A 24,535-nucleotide genomic window follows, 5' to 3' on the forward strand; every position below is an offset into this window, starting at 1 on the left:
GGGTTCATCACGTAGGCACTCTGCCTGGACCAGAACAAAATTTCAGGCTTCCATAAGGAAAGCAGTGATTCAGCTTATACCATGTCTGCCAAAAACACTTAGACACTCCCAAATCAAAGTTGCCAGTTGCCAGACAAGGGCCAGCCTTATAAGCAGACCTCTGAAAGTCTTCCAGCTAGGCAGCTTTGCAAGGAAGCAGAAGATGCAGGAACAAGACTCTTCCAAAGGGGCTAACAGTTCCTGCTGTGAGGGCAAGATCCTCAAAGCTCACCAAACAAGATGCCTACATCAAAGAGCATACTTCCAGCTCTGTTCCTGCTGTGAGGGCAAGATCCTCAAAGCTCACCAAACAAGATGCCTACGTCAAAGAGCATACTTCCAGCTCTGTCCTCTCATTTATAACCAAGGGATATTCTTTGTAATATGAAAAGGCTGGGCTGCTCAGGCCCAGGAAAAAGAAAACATAAAACTGGAAATTATTAAAAAGGACTACAAATTCTAAATGATATAGAGAAGCATAAAATTTGAGGTATCAACCAGAAATTCTGCCTCCTGTGCTTACAGGGTCTGGTAATGACAACCTTAGAGAGGAATGACACTTGGGGAAGAGGGTTTCATGTTTCCTGAGATTTTTCTACCAAAGACAATGGCTTTGGGCTTCTGGTAGCTTTGCCTCACCTCTGTATGACATCATTATACGATCCCATCGGCATGATAAGTTCAAACAAAAGAAATCAAACATCCAATGGAGGAAAGGAGAAACCTAAACATTTATTACAAGATTCTTACTTGTTGTAAAATTACTTTTTGTCCTTGAACTTTGACTATCATCATTCCAAATACACTAGTACCCATTAGGTATCCTGGTGGGTTATGACCACATTTGATACACAAATGCCTCTCTGGTGACTAAGTAACACAGATAATAGTGGCTGTGTTGGATCAGCCCTAAGGCAGCTTATCACCTTGGGGTATCTGAAAGGGATGTGTGGCTTGTGATACCCAACCACCAGGAAGAAAGGACTGGCTGATGTTTTCATCTTTTCCAACAACCGAATGGCTTCCTCTGTGCTCTGTTTGTCAGGCAAGGTGCCCTCAGGCACATCTGCCACATCCACAGGACAAAGCAGGTTGGCATGGAGTTTTCCATCTTGTCCCCTACATGTCTTTCAAAACAAAATGCATAATATCAGTCTATTAAATACAATAAACAGAAATCCTGACAGTCATACACTGAAGAAATAGCACTATCACCAGCCCTCAAACTGTTAAGTCACTCAGAATGAACACTGCACATCGGAAGCAGAACTTAACGAGAAAAGTGTTTGTCCTTTCTCCAGACAGGGACAAAAACACACATACTGTTCAGTTCATTCTTGTGAATTCTGTCTCCAGGCCATAATTAATTAAAGGATACCCCAATAAACTATCAAAAACTGTATCAACATTTACAATCCTTACCTCAATACTTCATCCAGAGTGAGCATCAAAAACCCACTAAGTGAACTGGTCAGACTATTGTTTAAGGTTAAGGTTTTAATTTATTTGTATATAAGTTCACATATGTGTTTGTATATTTGCCAGTGCATATTTGGGGGGATAGTATACACGAAAAGTAGGGGTCAACATCAGCTCTTCCTCAGAAGCTATCGACCTTGGTTTTTGAGACAGGGTGTCGCACTGAGACATTAGGCTAGGCTAGCTGGGCAGCAAGCTCCAGGGACCTACTCATGTCCCCAGTATTGGCTTCTTGACGGGTGGTAGGGATTGAGTTCAGGTTCTCATGCCTCTAGGACAAGAACGTTACTGACTAAGCTATGTCCTTGGACCAACATAAGGATTTAGACTGAGAAACCTATCAGCCAGGTGTGGTGGCCCATGCCTCTAATTCCAGCAGTATGAGAGAAGCTAATGCAGGAAGATTCCAAGTCTGAGGTCAGCCTGGGCTTCAGATTAGGTTCCAAACCAGCCTGCCTGGACTATTTAGTAAAACATTATGAAAAATAATCTCAACAAAAAGTAATCACTGTGCCTATCAAAGCAATTGCTAAAGATCCTAATGCTTCTTTCTATAAGCCATTACAACAAACAAAAGTTACAAACATCACAATATAACCAGTTTAAAGGAAAATACAATATATTTAATAGTTCGGTTGCTAGGCAAGAAGACAGTGCTTCCTCGACCCTTGTACAGCCTTACCTTAGTGTTTTCATACTTCTCTGATGATGGATGATAAGGTGGAAAAGACCAACTATATGGAGAATCATCACTGTGATTGGAAGATATACCTTGAATTGGGGGAAAGAAAGCTGCTGAATAAAATGTGAAAGGTCTTTCAGTACCCCACTGCCAAATTAAAATTGGACAACAACACAAGTAGCTCATCCCCTCTTTGGGCATCAGTTTCCTCACCTATAAAATCAAGAGCTCAAGCTAGATGATGCATTCCACTAAGAACAACTATCCAGGCCATCATTTTAGTACTGAGCATCTAACTTCCCAATTGTTAAGCCTCAAAATGACAAGATCAGCTAGCCTGGCATATCAGTACAATTCCTTGGAGCCTAAGCTGTAGACTCTTACACACACCATGCAAGCAACAACCACCCAAGGAGAAAGCAAAAGCACTGTCAATACCATGAGACAGATGAGCACAGAGGTTGAGAGCAGGCTCAGGCCTTGCACAGTGCCAACCCAATAGATGAAACAGCCAAGACTCAAACCCATGCCATCAGCACCAAGATCAACTATGCAATTGCAAAGCGTAACTTCAGACCAAAGCTTAGTAGTTTACTATGTACCAAGCAAAACAAATAGCATATGAAACCAAGAAAGAGCTGGCAGCTGTCCAGAGCACAGAAGTGGCTTGAAAGTAAGGGTTTGTAAGACACAGAGAACCCCATCTCTAAATCTAGTCATCAGGAAGGTGATCAATGAACACACAGGCCTTGTTTGGTTTCCCTTCCCAAAGTATAATCTCCTCTAGAAAATATCCACTTCCCTCCAGTTGCCCTTAGGCAAGTGTTCTAAGTACCAAATTAGGAAGTTTAACTGCTATTCAGCTTTAGGCTACACAAAAGGATTTCTGATACATTTATTTTCAAAACTGAGCAAGGCATAGTCCACCTGACTGCTATTCTCAACCTGGACTGACAGCTAGGTTACAGAAGAAAGTTCCTAAGCCTGTAAGGTCTAATCAATGTGTACAGGATTCTTGGAGATACTCAAGTTGTCTCCTTCGGTGATGAGCATCACCATGGACTTAGCACTCTGAACACACTTCACACTCATGAATGGTCACACTGACATGCTCCCTGGTAGGGCATCAGAACAACTACAGCCCCAGCTTCCCAGATAAGAAATGTGAGGCTCAAAGTTAGCTGCATGGCTAAGTAGTGGCAGCACTGAGACCACAATCAGGTAGTCTATTCTGCTTCCAGAGTTGTTCATGGTGGTGAAAAGCCAAAATTACCTGAATGACATGCCAGATTACTGTGCTATCATTAAAAAGGGCTTTTTGGTGGAACATAATATAATGGGAAAATATTTAGTCTCACTCGAGGTATAAAATTATAACTATGAATCAGAAAAATACTATGTCCAGAAAACAGGCAGGAATACGTCAAATGCGGCTTTCCTCAGAGTGGTGCAATTATACATTCTATTCTTTGGTTTCTTTCCATTCTTGAAATCAAGTGATCCTTCTATCACCATTTTAAAATGGTATCTATGCTTCATTTAGGAAGTAAACAACCAGTTTATTCTGTAGTATTCAAAGTTCAAATGACACTCAACTTACTTCCTCTTTCTGACATTACTCACAGAGAAAGCATTAGATTCCCCTAATCTGTAGCTCTTAACTGCACATCCAGTCCACACAGTACCTCGGGACAATCAAGGTCCTCAGAGGCAGTTGCCTTACACCCAACTTTACAGACAGGCACCCTGCAAAGCACAGGGTCAGGTTCAGAGCTAAACTGACACAAGTGCCTCTCCAACAGCCAGTGTACTTCCACACCCCAAGCAGCAGGATAAATCCCAAAGCATCACTACTAACTTCTAAAGGAAAGCAGTTCCTTTCTATTCTGTTTCATTTGGGCTGTGAACATGAAACTAGGTTAAAGAAGTGTTTTTGTTTTGTTCTTGTTGTTTCATAGAACAGCAGAAATGAACAACAAGCTGCCCACCCTGTCAGGAAAGATCACTACAAAGATAGTCCCAACCCAGCAAAGGATTTCAGTATTCAGGCACAGAAACAGGTAGCCCAGGCTTTGGTAATTGAGCAGTACCAGGGTGAAAGACTTTTCCAACCGACATGGTCACGTAGCCATTCTCCTTGAAGTACTGGGGGATGGTGGAAAAATTCCCCGAGTGTACCCTCCAGTAGGAGTTGAAGTCATACAGTCGGGTGGTGTCAGGCCTCCTCCCGGTGAGGAAGGACACTCGACTTGGTGCGCACACTGCTTGCTGTTAGGGAGCAGAAGCAAATGTCAACATCATCACAGCCAAATATATCTGCAGTCTTCAAGGTAACTAAGCAACCTCTCTAGATCCTCAGCAACTGCCTGGCAGCTGAGTCATGCAGATCTCAAAGCTAACCAGTGGGATTTAGGCCTCACCCATGCACTAGAGATTGTTGTCTTCTGAACAAAGGAAAACAGTTATCAGGCTCTCAAAACAACAGATTGTGTGTGTGTGTGTGTGTATCTGTGTGTCTCTCTGTGTGTGTTTGTGTGTGTTTTCCTATGCAATGGCACCCCTAGGTACCCAGAGTGCATGTGTGGTGTGTGTGTGTGTGTGTGTGTGTGTGTGTGTGTGTGTGTGTGTGGTGTGTGTGTGTGTGGGAGGGCAGTCCTGACAATGGTATCAGAGAGGACAACTCTTAGTCACTCACAACTCAGTTGGCAGAGCCATAGGTTGGATTTTTCAGCTCCAGGCATTTGCTGCTTCTGGCTGAAAGCTGGCCAAGCTTGTCTTAAACATGTCAGGGCAGGGAAGAGTCTCCACCCAAGAAGGAGGGGAGCCTTGTAGGCACAAGCTTCCTTGTGAGTAGGGAACAGGCTTGCCTAGGCCTCCATTTTCCAAGCTCTGCTTCCCTCTTTCAAGGAGGTCATCTCTAGGGCAGCAACAAGCAACTCCCTCTGTGCATACACAAAGAGGCGCAAAGGCACAACTAAAGATCCCCAGACATACCTGTGCAAAGGCATTCTGAAAGAGAACGCTGTGCGACGCCAGCTGGTCAATGTTTGGGGACCTCACTACCTTCTCTCCATAACAGCCCAGGGAGGGGCGAAGATCATCCACAATAATCAGAAGGACATTCAGAGCATCTGCACAGGAGGGAGGGGCTTTGGTTACATCACATACACAGACACTGAAACCCGACTACCATCAAGGTAATGAAAAGATCAAGGTTGGTCCCTGCTCCTTAACAGTCCATCTAGAAAAGGGGCAACCAGGGCTCTGCTTCAGCAAGAGTGAGTGCACAGAAGCCCTAATCTAGGGTAAGAGTGTTATGTATTGGCCATATCTTCACACCTAACTGAAGAAGACAGACAGACAGAGACTGGGGATTGGGGGATGAAAGCACCAAGAGACGGAAGGAATAGAGAAGACAGATGGAAAGACAGTTAAACGAAAGAAGGATGAACAGAAGGGAGGGAGAAGGAAGGGAGGGGAGGATGGAAGGAGGGGGAATGGAAGGAAAATGGATAGAAGGAGGGAAAGGATGGACCGTTAGATGAAACGAGTGGCCCCACACCCATGTGTATATGGGAACCACAAACTGGATTCAATGGGATTAAAAACAAAAAGAGGACATGAAGTTGGGGGGGGGGAGGCTCGGGGCGGAGTAAGGGGTTGGAATTGGAATGGGGAGTGAGTGTTATAAAAATATGTTGCATGCACTTATGAAAGTCTCAGAAAAATCAGCGGAAACGGAAAGATGAGATGACGGAGCAAAAGCATGCAGGGATGGAAAGGAGGAGAGGTAGGAAGGAGAAATGGATGAAAGATTAATGCAGGCTGAACAGGTGGAAGGAAGGAAAAATGTGTAGAGGGTAGGTAGGAATGCAAATGTGGGGGAAAGGGATGAAGGAGGAGAGAAAAAAGAAGATAGGATGGATGAAAGAAGAAACATTAGCAGGGACAGTGACAAGGTTGGGTAGGGTAAAGAATGAGGAATTGGCACCTGTAGAGGAGTTATCTAGCGCTGCAGACTCCAGGGAGAAGCAGAAGGAGCTTAGCAACAAGCTGAAGCCAAGCAGGCGCCAGCCAAGAAGCGGCGGCGGCGGAGGCGGCATCTGCGACATTCCTGCTTCCGTGCCGCCTTGAGGGAAGGTGGCGTCAGGCTACAGCACGACCATTGGATGGCCACCGTCGCCGCCGTCGCCGCCTCCGCCGCCGCCACCACCACCACCACCGCTACCGAGACCGCTGCCGCTGCTGCTGCCACTGCCGTCACAGTCTCAATCAGACTGCGTGACACCGCAGCTTCTGGCCCAAAGGCCCGGGCGCTGGCCCAAGCACGAATGCGCTTGCGCGACTCCTCCCACCTCTCCCCCTAGGGGCGGAGCCTGTGGTGCTGGAGGTCCGGGGGCACGATCTGCCAAAGTGGGCGGGACCTTAGCCGGAAGCTAAAGCTGTGACTTTTCCAGAGCACCTTTTAATGTAGTCAGTGGTGACAGGAAACCATGCTCCGATTGTTTTGCTATTGAACTAGTTTCTTGCCTGTTTGCCTGTGCTAGTTCTGTACCTTTTACCTAGAAGCCCTGTTCTACCCTTATCTCTCTACAAATGTTAATTTTCCTTATGCTTCTTGAAAACTTCCATTCGTATACATAAAAGGTCCTTTTGTCCTACTCACCGGTTCAACAAATTCCTACTAAACACAGCATGTACACTTGCACACACACGCACACAGACATCGGGTGCTGTTGGCAGTGCTGAAGTTTTCAGTTCCTGCTCTGATTAAGCTTAAAATAAATTTGTAGAATGTACCTGAGTGTTCCTGGTCTGGACAAAATAAAGCTGAGTGGGAGGATACTATTGTTTTCTAAGAGGTAGTGTAATCAGAACTTCCCTGTTAAGGTGATAGTTAAACGAAAATGAGAAGGAAAGAAGCAAACCACTTGATGGTGTATAAAGAGGGAACGGCAATTATGGAGCAGAGTTAAGAGAGATGGTGACTGGAACCGGCCAAGAAGAGAGCTCCGGAGAAAGAAGAGATGGGCACAATGGTGGGAGTTGGATTCCTGTGACAAGAATTATTCCCTGCTCATTTTGGACTGAAGACCAAGAAAGACTCCATGTCGTATCTCTATGAAATGGAGTTTCTGAAAAACTAGAACCTCTATCTGTGAGTCACCCCTAACCCCATCCCTGCCCATAAAACAATCTAGCACAATGGCAAGCATACTGATTAATTTTTGTAATTTTATTGCAGAAATATTGATATTGTGGCATCTTACCCTCCAGACAACATGTTAAACTAAAGGTAATGTTTCTTTTCATATCAACACTATGTGCTATATGCTACTAATATTCCCATTACTGTTCAAAAATGATAAGTCTGAGAGCCTACATCTCATGAACAAAAGGCATTCATCCATGAAATGGAGGACAGGGTGGCTGTCCATGAGTAGCATGCCTCTCCAGCGTGCTATCAAATGACATGCAGCCTAACCCATGGTCAAGTAAAAAAGGATAAGAAGTAAAAGTCACATGTGGTTCCTCCCTTTGATAGTGTTTTAAGTTCTTTGGTAGACTCTTTTCAAGTTTGCAAACAGCATCTCTGAGCACCCTCACACCCAGGTGTAGGGGAAGAGAAAACAGGGAATAAGAACACTGAAGACATCCTCAGTCTTTTCCACAGGTAGGGTCATGGTTCAGTTCCAAACAGAAACACCATTGAGGCTGATATTGCTTTTTCACCAGAGAAACTTGGAAGCCAAAAATATAGAAATAGATGGCAATGGTGTCACAGAAGAAATGAAAGTCAGAGATAAGGGATGACACATAGTCTGGTTTAAAGAAAACAAAGTCACCCCATTTAGCTATAGACTCTTTAACCTCTAATGATTACTACTATTGAAAAGTCAAAATTGATGTTTTCTAAGAACTGAAATACTCTTTTGAAAAGACAAAAATATGAAATGTCCTCTTTCATCTACATTAATGCATTATTTCATTTAATATTTTTAAGGAAATCACATAACTTAATTAAAATCTAAAATGTTTAGATGAAACCATCGTAAAAATCAGGCCTGTCTAGGCTGGAGAAATTACTCTGTGGTTAAGAGCACTTGTTGCTCCTCCAGAGGCCACGGAGCAGATTCCCAGGACCTGCATTATGACTCACATCCATCCATAACACCAGTTACAGGGGATCTGAAACCCTCTTCTGACTTCTGTAGGCAGCAGGTACAGGTGTGGTGCACAAAACATTTGAACTTATAAAATAAAAATAAATAACTCTAAAACAAACAAAGGCCAATAATCCTGAGTAGCTCAGTGCCCGAATGAGATTTAATAGACACATCCAAAGAAAACAAGCAATTCTTTCTATATAAAGTTTATACAAAGGGTATGAAACAAATTTCTAGAATGTTCATTTGTGACTGACTCTCTTTCAATTAAAATTAATAATCCCAATGCATACATTTATTGTCTCTTGTACAGATCAGCTTCATCAGAAAACTGACTCTGGAGGCTGGAGTGATGGCCCAGTGATTAACAGAATTTGCCTTGCAAGCAGTGTAAGTACCAGATTTCATAAGCTAAAACCGCAGTAAAATCTTTACAAGGCCCACAAGCACATCCACAATTTCAACACTGAGGACAGTAGAGAGGGCAGAGATGGTAGCATCACTGGGACTTGCAACATGTCAGCCTAGCTGGTAAAAGAAAGAAAGAAAACACCAAGAGCTCCAGGTTCAGTGAGAGACTTTGTCTCAAAGAAACAATTCAGAGAATAATAGATACAGACACCTACTTTCTCTGGTCTCTAAGCATAGGCACGCATGCATGCTCACTCACAAACATGTAACATATACTTCACACATCCTTTTTCTCACTCTCTCTCAAAAAAAAGCAGGCGAAACAGAAAACTGACTCAAGTTAAAAGTGCAAGATGTTTGTTATGGAGTGCTATCAGAAGAAATATTATATCTGTGGTGCTTGAACTGGCCTTCTCCCGTAATCAGATTAGTGACTATCCTAATTGTCATCAGAGAGTCCTTCATCCAGTAACTGATGGAAGCAGATGCAGATATCCACAGTCAAGAATTGAGCCAAGCTCTTGAAGTCCTGTTGAAGAGAGAAGAATGATTGTACAAGCCAGGGGGGTCAAACTCATGGCAGGAGAACTCACAGAGACAGCTGAACTTGGCTCATGGGAGCTCAGTGACTCTAGACCAACTACTTGGGAGGTCCTCTACATGTGTGTGTGACAGTTGTGTAGGTTGGTCTGTTTGAGGGGATCCCAGCAGTGGGATCAAGACCTGTCTCTTGACTGACACTCTAGCTGCATTTGGGAATCCAATCCCCAAGCTGGGTTGCCCAACCTTAATGCAAGGGTTGGAGCTTAGACCTGCCTCAACTTGATGTGGCATGCTTTGTTGACTCCCCTGGGGGACCTGCCCCTTTCTGAATGGAGATGGAGGAGTAGTGGATGGAGGGAGAAGAGAAGGTGGAGAGAACAGGAGGAGAGGATGGGGGAAACTGTGGTCAGTACGTAAAAAATGAAAGCAATTAGTAAAAAAATAGCATAGGCAAAAAAAGAGAGATTTGTGGAAAAAAAGGAAAAACCCTGCAAGAATGGACATCATAATCAGCTGAGTTGTGATATATATAGGTTTGATCACTTTCCATAATTGAGGGTTTAATATATGCACATAGAAAGAGGAAGAGAAATAAACTACAATCTCATCTATCACAACAGGAAGTCAACAGTGTCTAAAGTTGATGAAACACAAGATAACAATATAGATAAAGACATAGGATTTAGATAGAAAGTAAGTCTTAAAACTGATATGAGAAACATTTAAAATAAAATTCTGGTTTAAAGAAGTAAAAAGGACAACCTTCATTTTGTACTATATGCCAGATTGTTATCTTCTTATGTGTTGAATTATTGACCCTGAAAAGACGCATTGAAGTCCTAACCCTCAGCACTGAAAAAAAATATATCATTATTTGGAAACAGGGTCTTCACAGAGAGATCAACTTAAAGTTACAGCAGGCCCTGCTCCAGTATGATTAGTGTCCTTATAAAGTAGGGACGATTAGAAAGTTAAGGAAATGGCTCTGCCAGTAAAGTGCGAGCTGAAAAACTGGAGATGAAGTCAGGCCCGGCACCCATGCAAAAATCCAGTGCTGCGGAGGAAGGCATAGGAGAAATCTGAAGATTCACTGGCCAGTTCCTCTTGAGTGGGTGACATTCATTGGCCAGTTCCTGTAGGCCTGTTGGTGACCTTAGGTTCATTGAGACCCTATCTCAAACAATAAAGTGGAGAACATTCAAATAAGATGCAACATGTCAACCCCTGATTTACATATGCACACATGCAGGCACATCCACACAAAAGCATATAATACACACATAAACATATACAAATACACACAGAAATGTGGGAGGGAGATTGAACACAAATATGCATAAAGATGTATATGTATTGGGCAATGGTGGTGCATGCCTTTAATTCTAGCACTCAGGAGGCAGAGGCAGGTGGATCTGTGAGTTCAAAGCCAGCCGGGTCTACAGAGTGAGTTCCTGGAAAGCCAGGACTGATTTGCAGGAAAATCCTGTCTGGAAAAACTAAAAGAGAGATGGGGGGTTGTTCATGTGAGGAAAGAAAAGTAAATTGATGCACCTAAAGAATGTCAGAGACATTGAAGAACACAAGAAGCAAGGAGCATGCAAGGAGTGGTCCCTTCCACCCTAGGTTTCAGAAAGTGCATACATAGTCAGCTGACATTTTGATTTCACATTTCTCTCCTCCAGAACTGTGAGGTACACTTGTCTACGTCACACAGTTTGTGGTACAAGTACTTTAACATGACAGCTCTAGAAAAGAAATACAAGTTTGAAAACAGTTTGAGGTTAAGAAAATTGATGGTAGTTCAGCCTAGAGGTATGGGCCTGTGATCCCATTTACTCACATGGTTGAAGAAGGACGAGTGCCAAGTTTAAGGCATCTTGGGAAACTTGCCCGGAACCTATCTCAAAAAACAAGTAAAAGAATTGTAACAGGAAGGGAATGCAGGCCAGTGGTAGAGAACTGACCTAGCAAATACAAAGCCCACGGTTCAACTGGCCTAGCATGTTTAAGGCCCAGGTACTGCAATACAAACAAAACCCACACAGGAAAACCTAAGCCAGCATTTAAAGACAGCATTTATGCTGCTTTCCACATAAGTCATTTGAACCTAACCTGGGTCCAAACTGCATCATCAACACTGCATTGTCTTATAATACCACTCACACACACTTCTTGGAGGCATAAGAAAACTAAGCAGCCTGCACATGTTTCTACATTATCAAGGATGCTCTGGGGCTATCCAAGGTACCTAGGCATCAGAGCTATACTTATTTACTACCAAAGTCAGTGCTGGAACGCTAGATACCATGCACATAATGGTCACAAGTCCTCTTGCCCTTTGACTACTACTGTGTCCTCACTTATGGTTGTATCTCAAGGGTAACAAGAGACAAAGCACATGAGTAATTAACTGTCTGCCACACGGCCACTGTGGCAGGGTGTGCGTGTTGTATTTATTTGTGTGAATATACCTGCATGTGTGCTTGCGAACTGCAGGGCTTGACATGGTATACCTTATTTGAATATTCTCTACCGTATTTTTGATCATTATAATCATTCTAAACTTCTAGAATGCCTTTGCCCAGGTACATGGAGATTGCCAGGCATGGAGGTGTACTTCCTCTTGTAGGCAAGAATAGAGGGCCCTCCAGCTAATTCTGGCTGGTGCTCACGACTCTAGAGAGCTCTGTGAAGAAAGACGCATATTGGACAGAAACTGTAGCTTGGGAAAGCCTCTTGTCCACTCATAAGATGAATTCTCTGACAAGAATTCAACTCTTTTATTTCTTTGGGTTCCAGGACTCCTTGGATGGGCTCCCTGTGGAAGACTCTACTCCTTCACACACTGCTTTAACCCTGTTAGCATCGTTTGCTAGGCTTCAAGGACTGACTGGAATAAGACGCATGGTGCTAATAATATGCTTTAGAGTGAATACCCCACAGTGTATTCAACCTCAGACTGTGAGGCCACTCACTCTGTAGTAATAAGGGCAGGAGGAAACTCTGTGGACACATGAAATTATGCCGCCAGTTGGAATAGAACATTCATTGCACTTGCCAAGTGTGCTAAACATGCAACCCAGTGTTCTCAGGAGTGGCTGTGTTCGGATGCACAAGGCAGCCATGGGACCTTCTCCCCTGCTGTCTGGAAACTTGATGCACACATCCAGGCCTGGGTCATCATGGTTTGTGGCAGCACAAGCTGCCCTTGGCTTTAAAGGGTAAAAGTGAATTGCATCACAACCAGACTCTGTCTTCCTTCCTCCCCTAAGAGTAAAAGTGGGGTCCCGTGGAACACAAGGACACAGACTAGGGGCTGCGCTGCTCAGCAGTCCTGACCTTTACAGATCTATGGCTCTGGTTCACACACAGTGTCAAGCAGCTTGCAACACGAGGAGCTCACACAAAAGGCTACACACTCCCTTGCTTGCTTCTGGTGTTCCACACCACCTTCTCGGTGATCCTTCTTTTCACCCCCTCACGTTCTGTACAGGTCTCCCCACTTTCCTCTCCCCTCCTTTCTGAGCCTGGGCTTTTCCCTCATGCCATTCATTGGTTCATCCAGCTCAGCTCCTGAAGGGCAGAAAGTACCCAGCTGGCTGTTTGGAGCAGGCAAGCCCAGGGCTGCTGCTTGCAGTAGACTAAAGTCAAGATTCTAAAGGCATACACCAGGGGGCGCCGGCGTGCTGATGTTCCACTATTCACACAGAAAGGCAACAGACTTCCTTACTTTGTGAAACATAAATTCAAAACCAAACATTTACAGCACAAAGGCCTAATCAGATCTTTTGAAGGATGTCACCATCACTAAGTGAGCAGGACCCCTCTGTGGCCATTGCACTCTACTTTGTCTGAATGAAGGGGGCTTTCTGCTCACCCCCCTTTGCTCTGACCCACCCGGGAAGTTTTCTGATTATCCATCCTGAAAATATCTCAAGGAAGGGCAGGAATGAAGAAGGCTGTTGTGGGATGCCGTCCTGGGCATGGCATGGCTGTTGGCACCTTTAACACTGCATCTGTGTTTGTTTGTTTGAACCACACTCTCCAAAGCCTGGGATCATCAGCATCCATGCCCAGGAGGGAGGCTGGGCCGTCTGATCCCCACCTCAGACTGCAGCCCCTTGTCACTACTCCCTCTCGTCCCCCTTCCCAGCTGCATGTGGTCTCGGGAGGTACTAGAGCATGTAGGAGGTGGAAGGCTAAGACAGGGAGACCCCATCGTTGAAGCCCTGGGGACGTTGCCATCCATGTTGGGTGGGACTTTTTAAGGGTGCAGCTATTTGCGGGTCACCTATAGTCCTGTGAGGAGGTCGAGTAAAGGCATTGCAATCTAGTGAATCACAACATATCAGCAGCAGTTTGATTCTACCAGGATACCTTTGCCCAGGCACATGCACACTGCAGGGCCTGGATGTATGCCTCCTCTTGCAGCTAAGACCTGGGGGCCTGCCAGCTAATTCTAGGGAGTGCTCACTGCTCTAGACACCTCCACAAAAGAAAGAAGCACAGAAACAGAAAACTGTAGCTTGCAAAAATGTCTTGTCCACTCATAAGAAGGCATTAGCTTGAGCTAAAGAGAAGCCACAGCAGTTGAGTGTCCCCTGCTCTTCCAGAGGACCTGGGTTCAGGTCTCAGGACCCACATCAGACATCTCACACTACACGCACATTCAGCTTCAGGCAGTCTCTCTGCTGGCCTCCAAGGGTATCCAGCACACCTGTGACATGTGCCCACACAAACATGGACACACACACACACACACACACACACACACACACGCACACACACACATACACACAAGTAAAAATTAACCTAAAGGAAGAGAAAGTTTGCACATGCAAGGTGTCTCCTCTTCCCCCAGTGGAGGTGGAGACCTGGCCCTGACATGCTCCACATGGGGCATCTCCGGTTTCTAGCAGAAATGAGAACTGCCTTTAGCTTCAGAATGCCACCTGTGGGTCTGCTGACTGACCAGACCGGGGGATGGGTGAGAGTGAGCTGAGCTACCCATATGGCCTTTCTCGCTGAGCCTTCCCTCAGGTTGTCTGCCAAGACCACTGCCCTCTGAGCACACCTTGAGATGGCATCACTTAGGAGGGTTCAGCATGTGCTGGTTCAAGAGGCTGATTTCTGCCTTCCCTTTGCAACACCCAGCATGTAGATGAAGCCCAAAGCCCTCCATTTGGCTTTACCATCTGCATGGCTCAGCTACCAGGCTGTCGTTGAGGGCCTGTGAAGGTTGCTTGGTTGCAGATATATTTACCTGTGGTGACATCACCTCTGCTTCTCTTCCCTAACAACAGTGCATAAACTGGCCCATGTATCTCTCCTCACCCAGAGGCAACTTGACACCACCTGCCAGCTGTCACATCAATGATAATGCAGGCAACATCTCTAGGCCTCCCTGGAGCTGATTCACTAATTGACCCTGTGGGTTGAAAATAATCTCCTTGGTCTGGCTCTAAGCCCAAAGCCTCTGTTTGGGGGTTTTGTGACTGAGTGCTGGGACCCTTGGCTGGTTGGAACCCTGTTTTCAGCAACCTCTTCCAGCCAGCTGGGTGTCTTTCTGTTCAGTGAGGCCGTTCTACAAACACTGCTTTTCAACCTGACTTTATGTTCATGCTGAAAGCCCCAAGCGTTAGGAAGGGCTTAGATTCCTTTGGAAGCTATTGGTGGTGGTTCAGGGTCCTTCTGCTCTTTGGTTGGAAAACAGGGTACGAGTTGAGTTCACATTGGGGGCCTGACTCTTTGCCATGTTGGTGGGTACTGGAAGAAGGGCTGGGGTGAACACATCTGAGGACCTGACATGGAGCCAGAGATGTTGTATGGATGTGATGTCCAGTGAAGGGGCTGAGTCTGAGGTGCTGCTGCTCACTCTGTGAATAAGGTCAGGAAGTGGTGTGTGTGTGTGTGTGTGTGTGTGTGTGTGTGTGTGTGTGTGTGTGTGCGTGCGTGTTTGTGCCTGTGTCTGTGTGTATGTGTCCGTATGTGTATGTGCACATGCACATGCATGCTCAAGTAGTCACAAATCTAGGCACGAGAGTTGGACCCTTTAACCATAGTCTCTGGTGGCTCTAATTTCTTATTCTTTAGCTCTTTAACTGACACTTTCTTGGCCATGTTGGGCTACCTACTTCTTACTCCAAGACTCTGGAGCAGGAGCAGCTATTTCGTGTACTTCCTGCCAAGGAATTCCAACTTTCTTTGATCCTGCCCTCAAGAGAGACCCTTTAGGATCTCAGAAACCAAGATCTTACTCCTAGCTCCTAGCTCCAGCAGCCTACAGGGACAAATGAACGTGTTTCTGCAGCCAGGAGCTATGAGCAGCAGCTATCCACTAAAATTGGTGTGTGCCAACATTTGTGTTGGGCCCAGGATCGGCTTTGCATGGTGTCAGGCAGCCTACCAAGACTGCCCAAGTCATGCAGGCTGAGTGACACTGAGAGCTTGACTGATGTGCTTTATGGACCCGTGACTGTACTTCACTCATGCATTCCAGTGTTAACTCCTGTGATCCCACTGCTCAGTTCCCGCACACTCCTGTACCCTGGACTTCTGGAGTAACTACCTCTTAGCTTCCTGCCACATGGGAATAAAGCAAATCTTCTGCTACTGCCACAGGAGCCCACTGAAAAACCTCCTCAACTTTGGGTTCAATGCTGCCTTGCATCGTGGAGAGAGATAGAGACACAGGGCTGCCTCACACCCAGTCTACTAGAATAATCAACATAGGAACTGCCTCTCTTAACACCTTTTCCAAAGACAGTTCACAAAAGCCATCACATATTCACTCTGTCATGAACTCTGCTCTGATCACCGATTGCTGAGAAAGACACTTCAGTCTGCTGCCTTCAGAGGACAGCTCTGTCAACTCTGATCAGATTCTCGTCTTGCTTGAGACCATTACAATAGGCCACCCTTAAAAGTCTGATAGCTGAAGTATAAAGACCTCATCAGCAATGGACTACGTAGCAGAAACGGGCAAGCAGAGTACTGAACCAGAGGAAATATCCTGTGTAAACAGGGAGTAGTTTGAACACAGTTCAGCAGCATCTCAAAAATCAAGTGTATACCCGATAACCCTAGAAACTCCGTCCTGAGGGATTCACCCTAAAAGAAGTGAGATCATGTGTTCACACACACCATAACACAGGGCAGAGCTTCAGAGACATGTAAGACTATCGAGAGAAACCGAGTGTCTCTGTCACAGGGTCTGCAGAAGCTGAGGGCCGTGTGCAGTACTAAACACACTACGAGGAGCAAGAACAGAACAAAGAAACTGTCGAAAGTCACGTATCAGAAGCTGCCAGCCTGAAACAGATACAGAACCTTAGCAAGCCTGAAACAGATTAATAAACCTACAGCAAAGCCGCAGCAAATCTCTGAGAACAGGAGCACAATCTGCCAAGCTGTAACAGAGCAGTGACCTTTTATGGACATTCCTACGACAATTAGAGTGGGGCTTCTCATCTGGAAACCTGGAGCCCAGAAGGAAGGTGGAGGAGGGAGGAGCCTGGGGAGTGGAGAGGAAATGTCTCACAAGTTTCCACCCAGAAGGCAAAGCATCCTGACCTCTCCTCCTGCTCCCTAAGAAAGACAGAACTTCTGCCATAGAATGTGGTCACTTAGCCTGCCTCGGAGGCCCCATCTCTAGTGAACAGAGAAGTTGGAGGACTAAGCCAGCAGATGGTACTATGAGGAAATGTCCTACTCAAGACCGTGGAAAACGACCAGCAAGTGATTGTTCATGCTTTTCCTACAGTTTTCTCCAAACATCATCTTGTATCCACCACCGCAGATTCTCCTGTTTAGAGGCAGTGCATGGGAGGACTATCTGTGTGGGAACAAAAGACCTTGGCAGAGGCCCACTTCCCCATCAGCCTGGGAGCAGGCAGCTGTAAGACAATGTTTACTAAAAACATATTTACTAAAAGCATGTTTGCTGAAAACAATATGGTGCACTAATAACTGTTTACCAGAGCGATAATTTCCCGATAAGTGCTAGTGCACTGGAACACCCAGACTTTGACCTTTCCAATGGCTAGCCGCTTCTTCCTGACAACCAGCCATGACTCTGCTGTCAGGGGCATATAACCAGCCAGTGATAGAAAGGAAACAGAAGCTTTTCTTGAGGGAAGCATTTCTTGGAAAGCTTTCTTGTGCCTTCTTGGGGCCTGCTTAAAGTTTTCTTTGCACCAACGACTGGTCTCTGTGTCATCAATCCCGACACCCTCTGCACATTCTGGGTTACAGGCGGTGGAGCAGGCATGGCATATCTTATTAAATCCAGCCTTGTCCTCGACACGGTGGCAGCTCAGGCTATGCAGTAGAAGCCTGGGCAAACCCACTCCATGCCTTCTGACTTTGTTGGAGCTACTCTGGCATGTTCTGGATGCAGCAGGAGGTGAAGCAAGTAGAAGTATCATGCCCACACACTCTCAGTCTCTAGAAACCATCTCGGGTTGGGCCTGCTGAAGCCCCACCTAACAAAATGCTCTGGGCCTCACGAGCCAGCTGGAGTGACCTCTTCTGTGAGGCCTTGGGAGCTCTCTGTCCTTAGTTCAAGTCCTTCTTGGCATAAACTCCTGCTCCCTCTGCTCAAGTCACATTACTGAAAGATCAAGAAGACAACCCAGCCCGCAGCCCCATGAGCAGTGTAGGGGTGAGCATCACCGGCTGGGAGTGTCCGACAGAGCAGTGCCTGCTGACCTCACTCTGGTGTGTCCTGACGTGGGACGACATGCTCTCCTCCAGCAGGCTTTGCACACCCCCATGCTAACAGATCTCCAGATGCCCTCTAAGTATTTGCCATGGAAGTAGTTACCATCCAGATAGCTGATTAACACACAAGGGCCAGGTGCAAGCATCTCCTAAGAAGTGTGATCTAGGGCAAAGGGCACCTTGGGGTACAAGGTGGATCTGTTGTGTGAAGACTGCTGCTGCATCCTTGTGCTTCTCAGCTGACCCTCTCCACTTTCCACAGTGCCCATCAGTCATTCAGTCAGTCAGTCTGTCATTCAGTCAGTCAGTCAGTCAGTCTGTCAGTCAGTCAGTCTGTCTGTCATTCATTCATTCATTCAGTCAGTCAGTCTATCATTCAGTCAGCCATTCAGTCAGTCTGTCGTTATGGCCCCCAAAGCCCGCTGTGTTTCAGGTGCTACAAGGGTGTGACAACAACATCCTGGCTCAACACAGTATGAGTGTGAGAGAAAATTTTGTTCTGCACCTGCCTGACTGATCAAAACTGTCATGGTGGACCACATCCTTCTCAGGTCTGCTCCTTCCTGTTGTATCTGTGGGAAGTTGATCTAAATAAAAACACAGCTCGACTAACTCTCATGTCCTGGGCTTCCTGGTTGACCCATCGTGATGCACCTGCTTCCAGAGCTCTAGGCAAGCAAAGGGTCAATCAGCTCCCTGAATCTACACAGGAAGCGACAAGGATTAAATGGTATGCAGTCAGCCATAGGCAGAACATGGCTGCCAGGTTGCTTCACCTCTCACATTACAGATTTGCTGGAAGGGCTGTCCTGTGGAGGAGCAGAATACATGCAGCCGAGGAGGACTTCCAGATACCTGGGACACTTAAGAATGCCATCTCCAATGACACCTGAGAAGGGTGCTGGTGTCTATGCTGCTGTGGTGACTCACAGTGCATGACTCAGAGATTTAGAGTTAAATCTTCTCCATCTCATTAGGAATATAGCATTTTCCCATCTTAGGCATGGGCAATCAGCAGAAGCTGAAACAAACCAAGCCTCTATAAGACAAATGAAGGACAAAAGCTGTTCAAAGACTAAAGCAGATCTCTGCTGTCAATTTGGAACCCCTGTGGTGGGGCCTGTGCCCAGAAGAATGGGGTCTCTGAATGCCATCGTCCTTAGGTGCCTCTGAAACTTCTGAACCTGCAGAAGTAGTCTTCTTTTACAGGGGATCAGTGCTATCCCACCCCTGCACCTGAGGGATAAAGCATTGCCTATGTCTTATCCACACAGAGGTCTTTGCTCTCAGGTTTTGCCCTCCACTGTTTCTGAGAGGGTAGCCAACATTGCATACTGGCTACAGAACTCACATTGCTAAAGCCAGGAGAGTGGCCAGAAAAAAAGGGTAAGGGTTCATGAAGCTACTGCCAAGTCCTACCCAGAATGAAGCCTCAGCTCAGTCAGAGCTAAGCAGGCTGGACTGGACCTGTTAGACAGGAAAGGGGAGCCAGCCAAGGGGGAATCTGGAACATCATGCTTCCAAATCTGTAGAGAGGGAGCTGTTCCTCTGCCACAGGCTTGAAGAGGGCATCTGAGGATGCAGATTGCATGGGGACTGTAAGTTCCTGCTAGGAAATAGGACTTCAGGCTCTGACAAGGTCCTCGGGTTATGATGCAAAGAAAGTTGCTCATAGCTAAGGCCTGGAAGCATGGAGGCAGCAATGGTTCATCATCAGCATTCTTGAAAGCAGGCCTGGCCTTGACAGACAGGAATGGAGGTGGAACATCGAGGCTAAGGGGTATTGCTGCCTAGAAATGGTTAGATTACTTGAGGCCAAAAAGGTGCTAGTGGGTAAGTTTCTCTGACAGAAACATCAGAGCATCAGGATTCTGCAGGAGAAAAGACACTAACATCACTTAGAAGTTTGCCATAAGGCTACTCTGTAGGTCTGGGTGACGACAGGTTAGCTGATCTCACTGTGCACAACAGTTTATGAAGTTTTCTTTCCCTCCTGTTCCACTTCTTATTCCTCTTGCCCAGCCCCTACTTCTTTTACATCTTCTTCCTTCTCTTTGTCCTACTCTGCCTCTGACTTCTACTCTTCCTCCTCCTGCAATTCCTCATCTTCATCTGCAGCATCGATGATAACTGAGCTGCTAGCAGCTGGTGGTTAAGACTAATCACAGTTGAGAGAAGAAACTCTACACCACAGTCTTCCTTAGGTATACGAGGGACATATATGTTCAGCATAAGTCAAGCTGAGGGAGGTTACTCAGATGAGTAAAAATTCAGGGATAGGGGACTGAGTGCTGCTACTCACAACAAACCAATGAGTATCCCTGCTCAGTTTGTGCTCTGTGACCCAGATTTGGGAACCCTTTGACTCAAGGAATAGTAGGAAGCTGAAGTACCAAAGAAATGAGACTTGCAAATTGCCCCACGGCATTTCCCAAAGGGACCTACAGTTGTATACTGGGCCACTGAAGATCAAGGAAACTTCAATAACAAGCAACTCTGTTGTAGACAGTGTCCTGTGGGATGTTCATGCTTTGTGAGTCGATGAAATATCTACAAGTTGTTCTCAAGAAGGACATGGTGTAGTTAACATTTCTGGACAAAGGCTGTTATCAAAGTCAAAGCCGTGGACCATTCCCTGGAAATTGGTGAGTATGTCTCGAATGGAGAAGACAGTGAACCAATATACTCCATATTAAGCTGCAGATTTAGTGAGAAGCCAAGTTACTTTTTAAAAGAAACTTTACAGAATATAAACTAATGCTCAATGTAATGCAAAATACAAATCAAAATATGAGATAACACACTCAGTGGAATAAAAATTTACAAAAAATGGGAGATAATGCTTAAAGTATTAAAACCCTTGTGTCCATGAAATAACCAGTTTTACAAGTTTCCGGGATAAACCTACAGGTTTACAAGAGGCTGGATGGGCATTCTGTAGCGAGCACACTGGACTAATTCATCTGGAATCATGATTATGGGCTGACAACTTGTCTTCTACATCCTGCCAGCCCCCCACAAACACCGAGCACAGGGTCACTAGAATATATCATGTTATTTGAAGGCCTTGATCTGGCAATCTACAGAGGTTGTGGTTTCTTTAAGTAATGATAGATGTGTCTGAAAAATAAAGGGGGAAATAAAGGCTAACCGAAGAGCCTGGAAACTACAATCAATGCCTTTGGCTACTAAATTCAACAAACCAGTTTGGAGGAAATTTAGCATCGACGATAACCGAGCTGCTAGCAGCTGGTGGTTAAGACTAATCACAGTTGGTAGAAGAAACTCTACACCACAGTCTTTCTTAGATATGCAAGGGACATTTATGTTCAACATAATTCAAGCTGAGGGAGGTTACTCAGATGAGTAAAAATTATGCTTCCTCAGTTTGTATCCTGGGACCACAAACTACAAAATGGAGCGGAAGTAGCACACCATGTCTTCAAGAACACTGGAATGCCACTTTCTCCCGTACACAAGCAGCGTGGCATGAAGACAAAAGCAGCCATAAGGGCAGGTCTTGGAGTACTAGCACCTGATCTGAGCAATCTAGGAAAAAAATCTTATAAATAAGACTGGAAGGAAGGGTGCAAAATGTGGCCGTTAGGGCAGAAGGAAAATTCAAAAATGCATGACCACCAAGATGATGCATTGGGTAAAGGCCCTTGCTGTCAAACCTGATGACCTGAGTGAAATCCCCAGAGGCCACATGATAGAAGATAACAGAGTTGTCTAAGATATCCTCTGACATGGGCTCTGTGGCCCACATTTGAACCTGCATATGCACAATAAATACATTAATGTAAAAAATGCAAAGAAAAGAGAGCCATGTATAACTGGAGGGGGTGGCTGGTCTATGGCATCACTGAGTTCATTCTTTGGCATGAACAACAGGGAAATACAGCAGATATTGTCATGAAGAATGGGAAAGGGATAGCCTTATTGCTTTAGGGTGGAATTCTTTTAAACAGATGCTAGCTTGGGTATTGTATTGGCTCCGTGGCTCCTCCCCATCCCCCCATTGGACCTGCCCTAGATATATGCCCCTGTGCATTTCAGCGGTTTCTCAGAGTCTACTGGGAACAACAAAACCACTATCTCAGTGAGCCTTCCTTCACTGCCCCTGCGTACTTACATTCCTCTAAGCTCCCTTCAACACAGACCATTACAGAAATTCACAACTGATCAAAATTTGGAAAGCAACTTACTGTCGAGTGCCAACCCTAATAAACACATCTAAACACAACCCTACAATGTTATGCCAGGTTCTTGAAACCCCAAACAGACCACAAGTTGCTGACAGAGGTCCTTACCAAAAACTGAGGAAGGTTTTTAAAGGCTAAGATCACAAGGCTGAGAGCCACAAGATAACAAAGTTTCCATGATACTCAAGGTCGTTACAAAGTAGAAAGTAAAGCAATAACTATATATTTTAAGCAAGATACATTTGAGCAAGATAGGGTGGGGGTATGGGGTCATGAATTTGCCAATTATCCCCTGGGGGGATTTTTACAACCAGAAATTAGTGGTTATCTGGTTTTCTCTAGGGCAAAGAAATGTTGACACATATGGTGGCAGCTAACTCCCTTTCTCTGAGAGCTGGGCTCAGGATCCTAGTCATGTACTTCCAGTTAGGGGGTGAAATTCTCTTTATCCTTAGAAGGTCCTGTTTTCTCTGCATAGGTTCAGCAGCCCGAGTCTTCAAAGTATTATTAATTTTAATTTTTGGACTCTCAACAACTAAGGCTCAGATAACATTATAGAAGAAGGGATAAAAAGATTGTAAGAGCCAGAGAACCAGGATATCTACTATGAGATAGCATTTTCTGTATATGATGTGGACTCTAAACCTGTGAAATCTCAATAGTACAGTCGACTAAATAGGATTAGCACAATGGCAGCACAGGGAAATCTCACAAGAACTAAAGTCAGCCAGGGGGTGATTGCAAACACCTTTAATCCCAGCACTCCAGAGAAAGAGACAGGGCGATCTCTGTGAGTTCAAGGCCAGACTGGTCTACAGAGTGAGTACCAGGACAGTCATGACTGTTATACAGAGAAACCCTGTCTCAAAAACCAAACCAAAGAAAACAAAACGAAGAGCTACAGGCCATCAATGGCTGCATGGCTGCTGAGAGAGGAAGATTGACTCTTCTCCATGGACAAGCCACCTGACAGGTTCTCTAATCCCCAGTGGTCAGCCCTAAACAGAAATACATATGAGAAATATTAAATGGACTCAGAATATTGCATTTAAATGTATATCCAACCCAAGGAAGTTAACTACAACCAGAAAAACAAAGGCATTAGAGAATCCCTCTCTACCAAAAGAACAAAAGAACAAAGGGGTGAAATTCCACACATAATTCCACCAACAACAAACATTCCAAATCAAAGAAGAATGAGCAATCAATGGTCATTAAATTCTCTCAACATTAATAGCCTTAACTCACCCATAAAAAGACATAGGCTAGCAGAATGGATTCTAAAACAGAACTCATCCTTCTGCTGCATACAAGAAACACACCTCACCCTCATGCCACAAGACATAGGCATCCTTGCTAACTCAAATTATTTTTTCATCATGAACTAAGATACTGTGACTGGTGTGGGAAGGGCTGTGGGGATCAATGCATGTTTCGTCTCAAGATAGATAAAATACTCATTTTGTTTCAGATGTACCGCAACTTCAACTTCCAAAGAGATAAGCCTGGACTGTTTCAGTATATCTGGGGAAAAGAAGACATAGGCAGTCTTGCCAACCAAGCTACCTGTGTACCTGTTCCACTTAAATCTTCTCGAGGGCCAACTTCAAAAAAAGAGAAGATCTTACCTACCAGATATTCTCCACGATTCTATCACAAACCTGAGGAAGAAGAGTCCAAGAAGAAGAACTCCAGTGATAAGCCACCTAAAGAAAATCACGACTTTGTATTCTCTTCTATATGGGCGATGAAAGCTATTCCTGGATGTTACCTACAATATCAGCCATTTGGGGAGTCAAGAAACCCACCTGTGGAAGACACCTCTCAAAATACTATATATATATATGCCTCCAACTGCTCCTGGAGTCCAAGACACGGAAGAAGTACCCAGTGTCAGCTCATCAGGGTACCGCATTTTGCATTTTATGGTGTGTCTGTACAACGATTGTTGTTCTGCCCTATTGTCTGCCTTCTCACGAAGGTAAACACATGAATCCCCTAATGAAGAAGAGCAGGAAGGCTCCTCAGATTATAAGTGTGTAATCTGTGAGCCTATAACCAATTTCACTTATGAAATCACAGGGAAATGTAAACTAGTAAAAATGTTTTAAGGTTCGTCCAATTTTGCTATCAAAATGGATAAATTCAATGATGGCAAATAAATAATCTAAACTAGAATGGAGTCTGTGTCTTATCTGACCTTCTGTACCATTCTGTATCCTTGGCTCCCCCAACTTTGGATTCGCTTTGTGCTTTCATGAGAACCAGCTACATTTCCATACCCTCAG

The 24,535-nt window shown here is 45.1% G+C and overlaps 1 protein-coding gene and 1 long non-coding RNA gene across 3 annotated transcripts in view; one reads left to right on the forward strand and one right to left on the reverse strand.

Moving 5' to 3' along the window:
* Positions 1-6,512, reverse strand: part of Ids (iduronate 2-sulfatase) — a 21,099-nt gene extending 14,587 nt beyond the window's left edge. The window contains exons 1-5 of the mRNA XM_005085890.4: positions 6,192-6,512; positions 5,195-5,331; positions 4,291-4,468; positions 2,201-2,289; positions 966-1,166 (exon numbers count right to left, since the gene is read on the reverse strand). Of these exons, the coding sequence (XP_005085947.2) occupies positions 966-1,166; positions 2,201-2,289; positions 4,291-4,468; positions 5,195-5,331; positions 6,192-6,312 (726 nt within the window). The 5' untranslated portion in view covers positions 6,313-6,512. The remainder of the gene's footprint in view (positions 1-965; positions 1,167-2,200; positions 2,290-4,290; positions 4,469-5,194; positions 5,332-6,191) is intronic.
* On the forward strand, positions 5,264-24,422 carry LOC121140039. Of its 2 annotated transcripts, none has more exons than XR_005876877.1 (5): positions 5,264-5,397; positions 7,091-7,358; positions 7,446-7,496; positions 8,681-8,757; positions 23,719-24,422. It is a non-coding gene; the product is annotated as an uncharacterized LOC121140039 (long non-coding RNA). The 2 variants fall into 2 exon arrangements; XR_005876876.1 differs by lacking the exon at positions 23,719-24,422 and adding an exon at positions 12,121-12,564.
* The last annotated feature ends 113 nt before the right edge of the window (positions 24,423-24,535 follow it).

This window comes from Mesocricetus auratus, unplaced genomic scaffold (assembly GCF_017639785.1).
Source record: "Mesocricetus auratus isolate SY011 unplaced genomic scaffold, BCM_Maur_2.0 Super-Scaffold_100003, whole genome shotgun sequence".
Taxonomy (NCBI): Eukaryota; Metazoa; Chordata; class Mammalia; order Rodentia; family Cricetidae; genus Mesocricetus; species Mesocricetus auratus.